The sequence below is a fragment of the Cervus elaphus genome, chromosome 7 (assembly GCF_910594005.1).
Source record: "Cervus elaphus chromosome 7, mCerEla1.1, whole genome shotgun sequence".
NCBI lineage: Eukaryota > Metazoa > Chordata > Mammalia > Artiodactyla > Cervidae > Cervus > Cervus elaphus.
In genome coordinates, this window is record NC_057821.1 from 20,890,471 (window position 1) to 20,906,893 (window position 16,423).

At 42.1% G+C, this 16,423-nt stretch overlaps 1 protein-coding gene across 2 annotated transcripts; it reads left to right on the top strand.

Annotated features, from left to right (window-relative positions):
* The first annotated feature begins 217 nt into the window (after positions 1-217).
* On the top strand, positions 218-16,263 carry ANKRD66 (ankyrin repeat domain 66). Of its 2 annotated transcripts, XR_006342004.1 has the most exons (5): positions 218-339; positions 3,884-4,061; positions 6,013-6,241; positions 13,934-14,211; positions 15,479-16,263. XR_006342004.1 is itself a non-coding variant. In XM_043907664.1 (4 exons), the coding sequence occupies exons 2-4, from the start codon at positions 3,899-3,901 to the stop codon at positions 14,133-14,135; spliced, it is 594 nt and encodes a 197-aa protein (XP_043763599.1). In that variant the 5' UTR covers positions 218-339; positions 3,884-3,898; the 3' UTR covers positions 14,136-14,533. The 2 variants fall into 2 exon arrangements, 1 of the variants encoding a protein (XP_043763599.1); XM_043907664.1 differs by lacking the exon at positions 15,479-16,263 and having other exon boundaries at positions 13,934-14,533.
* Positions 16,264-16,423: the final 160 nt, after the last annotated feature.

Below are 16,423 nucleotides of genomic sequence, written 5' to 3' on the forward strand. Positions count from 1 at the left end.
GCTGGTTACCAACAGCTTACCTCCTCCATGGTATCTTGGGAACTGGTGATTTTTTTGGTTTGTTTTTTAATTTTCATGGTTTCTAATCAAATAGAGTTCCAAACAGCCTGTTAAAGACCTCAGTTGAACTACAGAAGCAGACAGAAATAGCTGAAGAGCATCAGTGCCAATAGAGGGACAGTCTCCGCCCACGATAGAGGGGCCCCCACCTTGTAAGGCTGACCTTGATTGGTGGGCTTTAATGAAGCAGGTGGAGTCAGTTTCCATGGTGTGAACACAACAAGACAGGCAGCTAGGACTTCCTGCCAAGCCTGAGCACTGCAGATTGAAAACAAGACAGTGAGTATTTTTACATTGCTTCTGTCTTCAGATCTTTACTGCAATTATTTTAGATCGTTCATATTTATTAGAACTTATATTTACTGGCAACTTTTTGACGTTGAGACACCTGTCATAAGAAAGATGGAAATTCAGGTGCACAATCAAATTTACAAGGATTCTAGTGCTGGAAATTTTGTTCAGTTTTCACAGTTATGGTAGGCTTAGTGTATTGTTTCTGTTTTCTACAAGTAAATTTTTGGCTTTTTGTAAGAAAGTCACTAATTAATAGTATCACTGATTTTTAAACAGCTTTTTTGAGATATAATTCATGTACCATAAAAATCTGCCTACAATGCAGGAGACCCAGGTTTGATTCCTGGGTCGGGAAGATCCCCTGGAGAAGGGAATGGCAACCCACTCCAGTATTCTTGCCTGGAGAATCCCACGGACAGAGGAACTGGGCAAGCTACAGTCCATGTGGTCGCAAGAGTCGAACTTAGTGACTAAACCACCACCACCACCAGCATAAAATTCATCTCTTTCAAGTACACAGTTCAGTGGTTTTTAATATATTCAAAGTTGTGAAAGCATCACCCTCCACTACCTAATTTTAGAACATTTCATCACCCCAGAAAGAAATCCTATGCTCCTTAGCTCACTTTGCACCCCCAAGTCATCCTAGTCCTAGGTCACCAATAATCTATGTTCTGTCTCTATAAATTTGCCCACTCTGGACATTTCACATACATGGAATCTTACAACACGTGGTCTTTTGTGACTGGCTTCTTTCACTTAACATGTTTTCAAGGTTAATGTAAATTGTAGCATGTATCAAGTCCTCATTTTTAAATTATCAAATACTATTCCAATAAAATATGAATATCCCATATTTTATTTCTGCATTCATCTGTTGGACATATTTTCCCACTTTTTGAAGTATTCCATATTGAATAATACTGCTATAAACATTTGTGTATAAGTGTTTGTGTGGACATATGGTTTCATTTCTTTTGTATACATATGAAAGTGAAAGTTGCTCAGTCGTGTCTGACCCTTTGCGACCCTGTGGACTATACAGTCCATGGAATTTTCCAGGCCAGAATACTGGAGTGGGTTAGCCTTTCCCTTCTCCAGGGGATCTTCCCAACCCAGCGATCGAACCCAGGTCTCCCGCATTGCAGGCAGATTCTTTACCAGCTGAGCCACAAGGGAAGCCCCGGTTTCATTTCTTTTAGGTTTACTCCTAGAATTGGAGTTCTGGTCATATGAGAACTCCATGTTTAAGTTTAATCTTTTGAAGAATTATCAACTGCTTTCCAAAGTGACTGCATCATTTTATATTCCCATCACAGGGTATGAGGGTCCCAGTTTCTCCACATCCTCACACTTGTTTTTATTTGTCTTTTAAATTATTTGTTATCCTATTGGCTGTGAAATGGTGTCTCATGGTGGTTTTGATTTGCATTTACCTAATGACTAATGGGGCTTCCCCATTAGCTCAGCAGTAAAGAATCCACCTGCAATGCAGGAGTTGCATGAGACACAGGTTCAATCCCTGGGTTGGACTATCCCCTGGAGGAGGGCATGGCAACCCACTTCAGTATTCTTGCCTGGAGAATCCCATGGATAGAGGAACCTGGTGGGCTACATTCCATAGGGTAGCAAAGAGTTAGACATGACTGAAGTGACTTAGCACACACACAATAACTAATGATATTGAGCATCTTTTCGTTGCTTATTGGCTCTGTACATTTTTTAAAAAAAATCTTCTGTTTATTTCCACTGAAAACTTATACTTGAATTGCAACTTTCCAATAAGAAGTTGTGGATTATCCTTGGGATGAAATCTTTGCAAAACAAATGGGGCTGATTTTTGCATAAACCTGCTTAAAGTTTTGTGAGAAGGGCAAAGCGGCTCCCAGACACAATGACTTTTTAGTATGACTTTTAGTCACAATGACTTTTAGTCACAATGACTTTTTAGTATGACTTTTTAGTATGACTTTTTGTGACACCTGCAAGTTGGAAATCCTCTAGTACTTCTGTTTGTCATTTCGTCTTATCATTGAGCAAATGTTCCAGTGTCAAGGTTTTCTAATAAAACAAGCAAGCCAAAAAGCTAAAACATAACCTGTGTCATCTTTGGTTACTCAGCATATGCATGGAGTACCCACTTCCTGTAAAAGACGTATCTTTGTCCTGCGTGCCCAGAGATTCAGAACCACTTTGGGCTGACACCCAAGTATCTATTCTTCTTTTAAAAATGTATTTACTTTTGGCTGTGTTGGGTCTTAGTGGCAGCACAATGGGGTACGTGGGCTTTTCTCTAGTTGTAGTTTGCAGGCTTATTTGCCCTGTGAGATCTTCCTGGCCAGGGATGGAACCCCTGTCCCCTGCATTGGCAGGCGAATTCTTAACCACTGGACCACCAATGAAGTCCTGATATAAATCATTTTTACTGCTTTAATTTCTTTCCAAAACTTAGTTGGTTTTTGTTGTTGTTGATGCCTTAGCAGTTTTCTACATCATTACTTTTGAACCATCAGGCCAAACACCAACACAGTGAACAAGACCAATGACATTTTAATATTATAATAAAAAAGAATTTTGACCCCTTGGATCCCCAGAAAAGTTCCCTGAAGTCCTAACTGTCTACAGAGTGTAATTTGAGAACAGTGGGTTTGTGTCTCAATGTTGTAAATAATTTAGCCATTTTATTTGTTTGTTTATCTTTCCGGTGGCTAAGAATCTGCCTACAATGTAGGAAACACAGGAGATGTGTGTTTGATCCCTGGGTCAGGAAGATCCCCTGGAGGAGGAAATGGCTACCCGCTCCAGAATTCTTGCTGAAAAATCCCTCAGACAGAGGAGCCTGGTGGGCTCTTGTCCAAAGGGCTGCAAAGAGTCGGACACAGCTGAGCAACCCGGCACACACACCATCTCTTGAATTCGTGTAGCAACAGTAGTTAATTACCTGGTCTGTATCCACTATAAATGGAGAAGGAAATGGCAACTCACTGCAGTATTCTTGCCTGGAGAATCCCATGGACAAAAGAGCCTGGTGGGCTACAGTCCATGGGGTAGCAAAGAGTTGGCCACGACTGAGCAACTAACACACACATCGAGTATAAACTATTCACATGAATTGTTCTTGTATCCTCACAAGACCCTGGCTAATTATACTCATTCTTTAGATGAGAAAGATGATGTGTACAGAGTTACACAACTAGCTCAGGGTCACACTGCTGTCAATTCAAAGTCGGAGTGGGAAGTGGTACTGGGAAGTGGTTTGAGGCCAGTTAGCAAATGTCAGCCCTTGAGTTTAGCCTATAATCCTATAGGTAGAAAGGAACCGTTGATAGTTTTTGGATGGGGCATTGGTAGGCACTGACCACATAGTAGCTAAGATCCAAATACACCCTCAGTAGGGCACACACATGAAGTAACCCTGGATGCAAATGTATGAAGTAAAAAAGAAAGTAAACAGTCGGAACCCTATGGAGTCACTCACTAGGAATCAAGTGTTGCAGAGAATTTCCTAAGTGGCATGCTTTTCCCACAGTTGCTTTTCTTGATCATGGAATTGACCAAACTGTCCGACATGACAAAGCTCCACCAAGCTGTGGCTGCAGGGGACTACAATTCAGTGAAAAAGATTTTGAAGAAAGGTCTCTGTGACCCAAACTACAAGGACGTGGACTGGAATGACCGAACCCCACTTCACTGGGCTGCGATCAAGGGTGAGTGGGCACTGCCTACATATAGGTCCCTCCAAGACCACCGTTCATGAGGTTCCCAGTAGGAAGTCGGTGTGGGGTAATAGAAAGAACATTTCTTGGAAATCAGATACATGAATGACAGACATTTCCGTCCTGGCACCACCACTTAAACTAGTTGTAGCACCTTAGGCAAGTTATTTAACATCTCTGAGTCTTAGTCTTTTCATCTGTATAATAAGAGCAGTAATGCTTTTTGCAGTGAAAATTCAGGAAGATAGTGTGCATTGCCTAGCACATAGGGACTCTTAACTAATACTAGCCCTCTGTCCTCTTGGGCTTTCCTGGTGGCTCAGACAGTAAAGAGTCTGCCTGCGGTGCAGCGGACAGGGTTCGATCCCTGGGTCGGGAAGATCCTCTGGAGAAGGAAATGGCAACCCACTCCAGTATTCTTGCCTGGAAAACCCCATGGTTGGAGGAGCCTAGCAGGCTACAGCCCATGGGATCGCAAAGAGTTGGACACGACTGAGCGACTTCACTTTCTCTGTCCTCTTAACCTCTAGCAGAAATGGAGCATCGTTCCTGCCCATAGGACAGGAACTTTGTCTTGTTCATGGCCGGGGGCACGCCTAAGTAGTCTCCGTTACAGGACTGGAGGAAGATGGTGGCAGAAACTTAGCCAAGGGGCCTGTGAAGACATTCAACCATAGAATACCATTAAAGAATGTTAGGAAAGTGTGATAGTCAACTTTGCTTTTTAAAAATTTGTTTTGACTCCTGTATGGAGACTGGGCTGGCAGGAAGCAAACCAGAGAAATCAGTTGGGAGAATTTTGCAGAAATTTAAGTACAGTGATGGGAGTTATACTGAAGCACTTGTCAGGGGAACATTTGCTGTATGCCGGTATCTGTGCAATGTACTTTTTGCCTTTGATTTCATTTGTACTTCTCAAGAACTCAGTGAGATAAATGATATTTTATACGAATAAGGAAACCAAACCTCAGCCGTTTGTTTCTCACCTGGGTTGTTGTGGTTAGCAAGCAGTATTTATTCTCAGGTATAAACCCACATCTATATGACTTAGAAAGCATGAGCTCTTAATCTGTGCTAGTTTTCACGTAACTGGGACTTAAAGTATTTTTTATTGAGTTGTAATTGACATACACTATTTTATCAGTTTTAGTGTCTAACATAATGATTCCATTTTTGTATAAATTGTCAAATACCATGATAAGTCTAGTTAACTTCTGTCACCATATATATTTTTTTTCCTTGTGATAACGTTTAAGATGTACCCTCTTAGCAACTTTCAAGTATGCAATGGAGTATTATTGATGATAGTCACCATGGTATATATTACATCCTATCGGCGTTTATAACTGGAAGTTTGTACCTTTTGACTAGCTCCACCCATCTCACACCCACCCACACCCCAGCACTCTGTTCTCTGTACCTATGAGCTCAGTTTTTTGTTTTTAGCTTCTGCCCATAGTGTGATCATATGATATTTGTCTTTCTCTGTCTGACTTATTTCATTTAGGATCATGCCCCTCAAGGTCCATCCATGTTGTTGCAAAATACTTGGTTTTGCAATCAGCACTGGTACTGCTGAAAGCAGAGGGAAGCTTATGGGTGCCAGCTCAGATGGGGAGTTGGGGAGTGGGTAGAGTAACTTAGGAGAAAAAGCAAATTCCTGGGTGGCATCTGCAAGAATGAACAAGAGAGGGGAGCATCCTGAAAGGAGCAGAGGGAATCCTTCAGTGGCTCAGACCCGGAGCAGGAGCGAAGGCGCAAGGGTGGGGCCCTGAGTCCCTGGTAAGAAGACAGAGGACAGAAGAAGGGATGATGCCAAGAAACTGGAGGGGCCTCTGGGGCAAATGTCTCCCCCTCTTCTGTGCCACCTAGGCTAGCTCTGGCCTCAGCCTGGCAGAGACACTTTCATCTTAACTTCCTGTTTCTTCTGCGCTCATCTAAGGACACATGGAGGTGCTACAGCTCCTTATAGAACACGGAGCCCGGCCGTGCCTGGTAACTGATGTGGGCTGGACGCCCGCTCATTTCGCAGCTGAATCAGGCCATCTGAATGTGCTCAAAGCCCTCCATGCCTTGCATGCCGCCGTTGACGCCCCCGACTTCTTTGGAGACACACCAAAGAGGATAGCACAGATCTATGGGCAGAAAGCCTGCGTGGCATTCCTGGAAAAGTGAGTTTCCTTTGGTGCTGTGTTCAATGTTCAGTTGTGTCTGACTCTTTGTGACCCCACGGACTGTACCCTCAGCTAAAAAAGGCAGAGAAACAGGAGCTAGTGACCAAGGTCTTTACCAGTTCAGTGGTCTCAGCTTGATGAAAATGAAGTGACAAAATCCAACCAATCGTTGTTTGAGTTTTTATTAGTATTTCATTGAAATGACGAGTTTGGGGTGGAAATCATATTGTTTTAGAATATTTAAATTATTATTAAATGTAATATTAAAATCTACTGTTTGGGATTAGCAGAGACACTACTATATATAAACTAGATAAATAACAATGTCCTACTGTATTGAACAGGAAACTATATTCAATATATCTTGTAATATCTTGTAATAACCTATAAGAGAAAAATATCTGAAAAAAGAATATATATATTCATATATGTATATGTAAAACAGAATCAACTTGCTTCTATACCAGGTATTAACACAACTTTGTAAATCAACTATACTTCCATTCTTTAAAAAGTTATCATTACATTACAGAAAATAAAAATTAGAGAGGCATGTCAGGCAGTTAATCAATTAAAAATATTATTATTTTTCTGGAAAAATCTATTGTTTTAAAATGATGTGACATTATAATTATTATAACTTTACATGATTATTATAATCTTAATAATGTACATTTATTATAATTGTTATTTTAGACTATACATAAACTATCTCAGATAAGAGAGGTGGGACACAAATTTGAAAATGGGAGATAGTACAAGATTCTTGGATCCCCCTTCAGATTCTTGAAAAATCTTCAATCCAGCTGTGTCACCTTAGGCAAATTGCCTCCTTCTTGGTCCTCAGTTTCCTCCTATTTAAAATGAAGCAGGTGAATTAGGCTGCTATCATCCATAAGGGTCCTTCTACTTTTTAAAATGCCTTCTAACGTGTGACTCTCCTACTTACACACTCACCAAAGTTAAGAACTTTTCTAGAACCTGTTAATTTTTTTCTCTCAGCCAAGCATTCAGATAGAATTAAGTATCAATTGTGTACATTATTGGGCTTCCCTGGTAGTTCAGAGGGTAAAGAGTCTGCTTGCAATGCGGGAGACCCAGGTTTGATTTCCTGGAGATGCGAATGGCAACCCACTCCAGTATTCTGGCCTGGAGAATCCCCATGGACAGAGGAGCCTGGCAAGCCCATGGGGTTGCGAAGAGTCGGACCTGACTGAGCAACTTCACTTTCACTTTCATGGACATGAAGGTGATAGCTCTGAGAGGGATGTTGATAAAATTGAAGAATGTATAATCTGGCTGCTTCTCTGGTGGCTCAGGAGTCAAGAATCTGCCTGCAGTGCAGGAGATGTGGGTTCAGTTGCTGGGTTGGGAAGATCTCCTGGAGAAGGAAATGGCAACCCACTCCAGTATTCTTGCCTGGGAAATCCCATGGACGAAAGAGCCTGGCAGGCTACAGTCCATGGGGTCACAAAGAGTCAGACATGACTTAGCGACTAAACAACAGCAACAACATAATCTGGTTAGGCTAATAAGTAATTCATAGCTGAGACAGTAAAGTAGCAGAGTGAGGACAACACTGCTTGAAAACCAAAATGAAATCAAGAGTAAATCTAACTGTAGATTCATTGGAGAACGAGGGTGATAGTGAAATGCCCTTCTCAGAAATACAGTTATCTTCAGAAAGTTAAACCGGTAAAATCTTTGCTTATGATGAAAAGTGGTGTCCCACCTTAAAAGTATTCAGAACCATCATTAAGGTGATTTGGGAAATAGAGGCAGAACCTTGAGTCCTAACTTTAAGACTCTCTCTTCTCCCTGATCCTGCCGTCATCCTCTACATTCAATAATCTCCATCTGTTGTAGACCTCAACATCAGCAGCATTGTTTCCGGGACTCTTTATGACTGTAACATACCACCATGTGACCATGACTCCCTGTCTTCATTTTCCCAGTTTTTGAATCCTCATGCAGGTATTTGAGTCCCAGATCTCATCTTATACAAATTCTTTCCCTTCCATCCTATCACCTCCCTGAAGGTTTCACTATCTTCCTTTGTCTGCCAGCTGGGCACGGCGGGCTAAAAGAAAAATGCACAACATGAGAACTGTGAGTTCAGTTTTATTTGAGGTCTTACTGAGGACTTTAGCTCAGGAGATACCCTTTCAGTAGCTCTGAGAAATTGATCTCAAGAGGTGGGGGCAGGGCTAATTTATATATGATTTTTTTGGTTAAAGGAATACGTGCAGTCAAGGATACATCTTGGTAAAAGACTACTGCTCATCACAGAAAACAGATGTCATGATTATAGTGCTTTTCTAAGTATGGGAAGATACAAGAATCTTTGGATTCATTAAAATTCCTCTTGAGACACATCTAACTAAAGAACCTGCTTATCCAAAGCGCAGAGCATCCTGTTATCATCTTTCATTTCCTGTCAGAAGCACAGAGTACTAAATGAAGTACCTCATCACTTCAATCTCTTCTGTCTGAAGCACAGAGTGCCCTGTGGGTCAATGACTGCAGCAGACTAATCTTTGTAGAATTGGATGGTGGGCAAAACATCCTTTTCTTTTGTTTGCTATGTCGTGGTACACTGCTTCTTTCACTCTCTTTCCCCTATTTTTAACTTCCCACCCCCTGGTCCTTCTATAGGACCCAGAATTCCTAGCCTTGGATTGGTCTCTGTCTTACCCATGCCTGTTCTTGGTCTCCTAGGGGAAAGATCACAAATAAATCAACCAGTAGCACCAGAAGTTCTAAGACTTCCGTCTCCAGCTGAGCCCTTAGTTACTCTGGCCATCGCTTCCTGTCCTTCTCCAATGTTGACAATTGCAAGTCCCCATCATATTTCAGCCTGTCCTTCAGAATGTACGCTTTCTATTTCACAGAGAATGTTGAAGTCATGGGTATACATTTTCAAACTCTCAAACTAACGTATTATATTTATCTATTCCTTCTTGCTTTCCCATCCATCCTCCTGTGGCAAGTGTTATCCCTCCATATAGATCCTTCATCCAAACCTTTATGTCTCCTTCAAGATCATCATTTCCTCGTTCTCTGTTGCATCTTTTGTATTTTTGAGTTTTCTCTATTCCTTCTCTTCCCTTCTCTTTGTCTTCTGAGCATGCTCAGATAGCTTTTACTAAACAAACACATGAAGAGTTAGAGGTCCTTCTAGTGTCTGCTATGTCTTTCTTCTTCCCTACATTTCTAAGCTACTTGAAAGGTCATCTGTGCAATTGTCTCTACTTCTTCACCCACTCTTCAGGCTTCTTCCCCCATCATACTGAATCAGCTCTCCTCCATGGAGATCTCGCTGCTAAATTAATGGCCTCTTTCTCCATGCACATCTTACCTCCACTTCATCTGGTATTCAGTTGCTCTTCCCTGTTGTTTTATCTGCTGCTGCTCTCTTCTGGTTCTCCTACTCGAGGACCATTTCTTCTCATGATTTTTCTAAGCTCCTATTCTTGCATGCCTTTTAGATGCTGGAATTCCTCAGGGACCTGTCCTTGGTTCTCCTCCACAGAATTTCTCTGAATAATCTCAGCCCCTCTGTAGTAACCAGTGGGTGAATGACTAGGATACCCGATCGCAGCATAACTGAAGTGGAGGAGTGATTCTTCCATATAATGGGGAATGAGTGCTATTACCAGGAAAAGTGGGCAGGCAGTGCTGAGCAGACAAATACAACAAAAGTTAACCACATCACGTGTAAGTCATTTCTACTTACCATCTCCTATGAGGAACTTCGCTTGTGACAGCTGGGGCTTAGAGGGAAGGAATTCTGGTTAAGGAGCAATTAATCTGGATCCCAAAAGCTAGCTAAGACTTGGTTAATGGAGGAGAGAAAAAGATTCCTGATTTGGAGTGAAGGTACCAAGTTGGAAATGCGAGTAGGTTGTGTGTGGATGTGAGGAAGTGGAGAGACAGAGACGGGATGAGTGGCCCTGGCAGAATGGAGACTTCACAGTGGAGAGGAATGGAGAATAAGGCTGGATGGGTGAGCAAGCAAGTGAATGTGAACTCATCAGAGAACTGGAAAGATGAAACAGACGCTCCAGCTATATTACTCCTATAGGGGAAGAGGTGGCATGATGCTGTGCAGGTTGGAATGAATATACTTACCCCATAGGCAAGAGATCACATAAGGAAATTTTTAATGCTTCATTTTGCAAGTAGGTGAGGTCATGGACTAGGATGATGAAGAGAAAAAAAATATAAAAGAATATCAAAAGCAGCTTAGACAAGATCTGATTGTTTTCAGAATATTCTAGGTATCCTAGTGGAACAATCAACTTTCAATTCAGCTTTTCTCCTTTTTGTTTTCAAAAGTGTTAGTTTCCCCATATAGTTATTTTAAGTTGATATGTTGTATTTTTGTTTCATTCAATTCAATAAATTTTCTTTTTTTTTTTTTTTTCTGGCCACACAGCAGGCAGGATCTTGGTTCCCCTACCAAGGATGGAATCCATGTCCCCCACAGCAGAAGGGCGAGTCTCAACCACTGAACCGCCAGGGAAGTCCTTGATTCAGCTTCTCTTAAGTTGTAAATCTCTCATTCAAGAAATATTTCTTTCAGGAGAAATTAATACAACATTGTAAATCAACTCTACTTCAGTAAAATTTAAGAAAACAATTATTTTTGAGCCCTACTATATGCATGGCAGTGGGTCCCTGGTGGTTTAGACAGTCAGGAATCTGCCTGCAGTGTAGGAGATGCAGGTTCTATCGCTGGGTCGGAAAGATCCCCTAGAGAAGGGAATGGCAACCCACTCCAGTATTCTTGCCTCCCCGTGGACAGAGGAGCCTGGCGGGCTACGATCCATAGGGTTGCAAAGAGTCAGAGACGACTGAGGGACTGACACTTTCACTTTCACATGCGTGGCATTGAACTGAATACTGAAAAGGAGGTAACGATGCAGCAAACACAATGCTGGGCAATAAGAAGCTCTCTATCTCAGACAGGAGATAACTTGTTGTATAAATAACACTAACACGAGATAGAAAGTGACAGAGGTCAAAAGAGCAGGCTGGAGGAGGGATGCTGTGTGGTCTGAATATGGAGAGGTCCCTTCCATCTTCTTGGGGGCACAGGGGCTGGGGGACAAGCTGGTTTGCTATCCACTGGATGAATGGTGCGTTTCATCATGCTTTGCACTTAAAATACTGTTTGCTCTGGCTATACGATCATCTATCCTCTCAAATTGCATTTGTCCTCATACTGACTCAAATACTATCTCTGTGAACTGGCTTTCACCTGTGTCCTTAAAGAAGTCACAGACTCACCTTTGGCCTCATATACAAAACAGTATTTTTTGTATGCTTTCCATTGTCTGTGCATATCTGATGATCAGTTCATTTATTTTTCTATCACCTATTCTATGATTTATATATACATATATATATCTCATTTGTATATATATCATCTAACTATGCTTTACATAAATCTATCTATACATACAACACATACATGACTACATGACTGTGAGTAATTTTTATTTTCTTCTCTACATATTTCTGTACTTTAAAATTTTCTACAATGAACAGACACAGCTTTTATAATCAGTGAAATATGCCATTAAAAAATAAATGATAGGACTTCTCTGGTGGCCCAGTGGTTAAGACTTCGCCTTCCATTGCAGGCGATTCAAGCTAAGATCCCACATGCTAAGATCCCACATGCCTCACAGCCACAAAACCAAAACCTAAAACAGGAGCAATATTGTGCATGTGTGCTAAGTAGCTTCAGTCGTGAGTCACTCTCTGTGACCCCATGGACAGTAGCAAATTCAATAAAGACTTTAAAAATGGTCCTGGTCCACATTAAAAAAAAAACCTTTAAATAAAATAGACAAATAAAGGAAAACAGTCTTCTGATCTCAGAGGGAGAGCAGTGAACAGTCCTGAAGCTAAATCTTAGTTCCCTGCCCAGGAATTAAACCTGGGTAACCTGGAATCAAGATTGCCGGGAGAAATATCAATAACCTCAGATATGCAGATGACACCACCCTTATGACAGAAAGTGAAGAGGAACTAAAAAGCCTCTTGATGAATGTGAAAGAGGAGAGTGAAAAAGTTGGCTTAAAGCTCAACATTCAGAAAACTAAGATCATGGCATCTGGTCCCATCACTTCATGGCAAATAGATAGGGAAAAATGGAAACAGCGAGAGACTTTATTTTCTTGGGCTCCAAAATCACTGCAGATGGTGACTGCAGCCATGAAATTAAAAGACGCTTACTCCTTGGAAGGAAAGTTTTGACCAACCTAGATAGCATGTTAAAAAGCAGAGACATTACTTTGCGAACAAAGGTCCATCTAGTCAAGGCTATAGTTTTTCCAGTGGTCATGTATGGATGTGAGAGTTGTACTGTGAAGAAAGCTGAGTGCCGAAAAATTGATGCTTTTGAACTGTGGTGTTGGAGAAGACTCTTGAGAGTCCCTTGGACTGCAAGGAGATCCAACCAGTCCATCCTGAAGGAAATCAGTCTTGGGTGTTCATTGGAAGGACTGATGCTGAAGCTGAAACACCAATACTTTGGCTGCCTCATGTGAAGAGTTGACTCTTTGGAAAAGACCCTGATGCTGGGAGGGATTGGGGGCAGGAGGAGATGGGGATGACAGAGGATGAGATGGCTGGATGGCATCACCGACTCGATGGGCATGAGTTTGAGTAAACTCCGGGAGTTGGTGATGGACAGGGCAGCCTGGCATGCTGTAGTTCATGGGGTCGCAAGGAGTCGGACATAACTGAGTGACTGAACTGAGCTGAACTGAACCTGGATGAAAACCAAGAGCCCTAGCCACTACTCACCAGGGGCTAGAGACTAGAAGCAAAGTGGCCCTGGGCTCTTGCCCCTGTTTGAAAACAAGAATGTTTCAAGGAGGCAAAAGCTATACAAAAAGGTACGAAGTTTATTATTAGAGACACAGCACAATGTATGGGCGAGCACACAGGAGAACAGTTTGTTTATCTAACTCGGAAGCAGGGCAGAGATACACGCTCAGAGAGAAAGGGTATGGGCATCCTCTCTAGTGAGGAGGAGCGCAGTAAGTCAGACGCTAGGCGGAGATACACACCCAGAGAGGAGTGAGGCGTTCTGAGCAAGGCGGAGCGCAGTGTGGAGGTGATGTGAATCACTTACATAGGATAGTCCTTCCGGGTCTTTGTTTACCTTTGGCCAATTATCTTGTTTCTTTTTTCACCCCTGATGGTCCCTGAACCCTCCCCAAGAAGCATGAGCAACTTTTTTCTAAGATGAATCCCATCGTACAGACCTGTGGGTGCATGTCCACACTTATTATGGGGTCAGGTCCCCTCCCTTTTCGACCCTCAAGAAGCCTTCCTGCGTAGGTGAAAACAGGAAAGTCTTCCTTGACTGGTATTGATGTGAGCATTTAAAAAATGAGCAGGGCCTTCAAGCTAAGTGCTTGTCTTTGATTCTATGAACATCTGACCCAGGCACCCCATTCTTCTCCACCTCAAAGTATTGATAGTTTCTTTAGTGTCTGAGACCTCTTTAAGTGTACACTTGGAAATGCTCAAACTTGGCCTCATTTCTCCTTGAGTGGATGGCCTGGGTGCCCAGGCCGCATGGAGAGGGGAGAGGAGAAGCCTCTCCACAGGCTGGGCACGCTGTCCGATCCTGGGGTTGGGGGTTGAGAGCTGGCTTCCCTCTCCTAGGGCTGAACCCCAGTGCCGGGAATATCGCCAGGCTGCGAGGCTGATGGGGCTGCAGCTCGATCAGCGAGATGAAGACTGGGACGCCAAGAAGAGGGAGCTGGAGCTGTCTCTTCCTTCCTGGAATAAAAAGACTAATAAGAAAAAGAGCAAGAAAACTGGAGGCCCCAGCAGGCTCAGCAATACCAAGGAGAGGGGAGCATGAGAGGCCCGCCTCCCGGGAACTGGAGCTGTGTTACCTGGTGGGAGACTTTCCACGGTGCCCGACTAGATGTTGTAAGGTATGTGTTGTCATGGCATGATTTTACTCCTAGACCCTTAATTACCCACATCACTTTGACTGGTAGCTCCTGATCTATCATTCAGTCAAGAAGTCTGGCCTGGGTACTCTATACACATGGGCTCTCACCTCCATGCCAATACCTGTTGTCTCCAAAAACTACCAAGAGAGGACAAATATCAGCTGCTTGCATTTTGTCACCAGTGATTTGCACTGTCAGCATCTCCTGAGCTTCTGTATGCAATTATAGAATTTCAGGGGCAAAGAAAACTTCTGCTAAGGAAAACTTGGTTGTTTCAATGGAAAAAAAAAAAAAGCAACAACAAAATCTCAGAAATCTCCAACATTCTCAGGTCAGTTAATCTATGGAAAAAAAAAATTATTTGTTGTCGTATAGACCAACAATAGAAGTGAAGAGATGTAGCTTTGAATTTCCAGATGTGTGAGTGTGTGTGTCTGTGTGTGTCTGTGTGTCTGTGTGTGTGTAGGTCGGGTAGAAGCCCACAGTCTCAACAGGGCCAATTTCACCAAAGATCCCTTCTATACAAGAGAAACAATTTGGCCATAAGATTAGCTCAGTGAAAACTTAAAAACCTTAAATTAATTTTATTCTGCTTAATAATAAGAGCTGGTGTAAAATCATGGAACTTGTAAGTATTTCTTTACTTGATCAACTGTATATTTTAGGATATCTAAGTATAGATCAGGTATTTCCAATGAAAATGATGCATCCAAATTGAGATATGCTATAAATGTGAAGTGCAGATGGTAATTTTAAGACTTAGAATAAAATATGTAAAAGAGTTCATCAATAATTTGATTGCAGGTTGAAATATAATATTTTGAATATTGGGATTAAATAAAACATTTCACTAACATGAATTTTGCCTTTCTCCTTTCAGTTTTTTAAAAATGTGGCTAGTGGAGTGTTTAAAATTACATAGGTGGCTTCATTTTTTTTACCTTATGAGCTAGTACTACAGTAGAAACAGACAATATTTAGAATCTCCACTAAGTAGCTGATTTGGTGCCCTTGAATTGGCTACCCTGCATTCTAAGTTTACTAATTTTTCTGCCTAAATCAATATCTTGAGGCACCTGACATCGTGTTAATTACATGCTCCTTGATGCTTATATAAATACTGGTTGAATTTTTGGAAATAAACAAACACCTGAGCGTCTTACAGGAAAGCAGTGTAGCTGTGGAGGACACCTTGTCTAGTTTTCATCCCTCTGGAGCATCAGTTTTCTTTCTCTCATCCCTGCAGTTTACAGAGGTGGTTCCTGCTTGCCATCCTTGTATGGGTCCTCAGGAAGCAGCAGCTCCAGCTGGACCAATGCATTTTCTTCTGGGAGTGTGAATGGGGATACCCTGGGCTTGCTGGTTTTGAGAGGGTAACAGGCAGGAAGGCCAAGGGTCTCCAAACAGAGGAAATAGGCTGCAAGTGTCAGACATTTTTTTCTCTCTCTTAAGCGACAGGAGGAAGCAAATTACTAGTGTTATATTTTTTCCCCTTCTCTATACAAATTTAAAAAGAGGTTTCTTTTAAAATTCTCTGTTGCCATGATGACACCTGGTTCCACCTAAACTTAACTTTTCTCAAATCTTATGGAAATGTTTGTCTTAAGCTATGTTAACGAACAACGTACTTGCCCTAGATTCTGTCCTCGGAACAGAGGACAGAGCCCAAGACTCTAAGTTCTGAGCCTAAGACTCAGAACAGACTTGACAAACCAGTATGAGTTACTCATGCAAATGTTCTCTTAAGCTATATTAATGAGACTGTATTTACTTGGAAAGCTGCCTTTCTTCAAGATTCATGTCAATCATATTATAGCCCGGGACAACTCCCCTGGTGCCAGTGTTACCTCAAAATGCATGTTGTGGGTGAGGGGCCTGGTGCCAGTCGCTGAGTTTTGAGACATTTCCCTTCTCTAATTAGCAGGCCGTTAGTAGCTATATAACATCCGGTTAAAGACTAGCAGGGGGGCAATCTTTCTGCCCTCTTCTGATGTCTATGTGAAAAGTCTTCTCTATCTCTTTTATACTTTAATAAAACTTTATTACACAAAAGCTCCAAGTGATCAAGCCTCGTCACTGGCCCCGGATTGAATTCTTCTCCTCCGGAGGCCAAGTATCCCGGCATCTTTCATGGCTCAGCAACAACCTTTCAGTTCTAGAGGATGAGGCTAAACTCAGGGGACTTGGCGGG

Bases quoted from the DNA above. Each gene is read 5' to 3' on its own strand.
- ANKRD66 (XM_043907664.1), top strand. From the start codon at position 3,899: ATGGAATTGACCAAACTGTCCGACATGACAAAGCTCCACCAAGCTGTG. The intron at 4,062-6,012 runs GTGAGTGGGCAC...CGCTCATCTAAG, and splicing joins TCACTGGGCTGCGATCAAGG to GACACATGGAGGTGCTACAG. The intron at 6,242-13,933 runs GTGAGTTTCCTT...TCCCTCTCCTAG, and splicing joins TGCGTGGCATTCCTGGAAAA to GGCTGAACCCCAGTGCCGGG.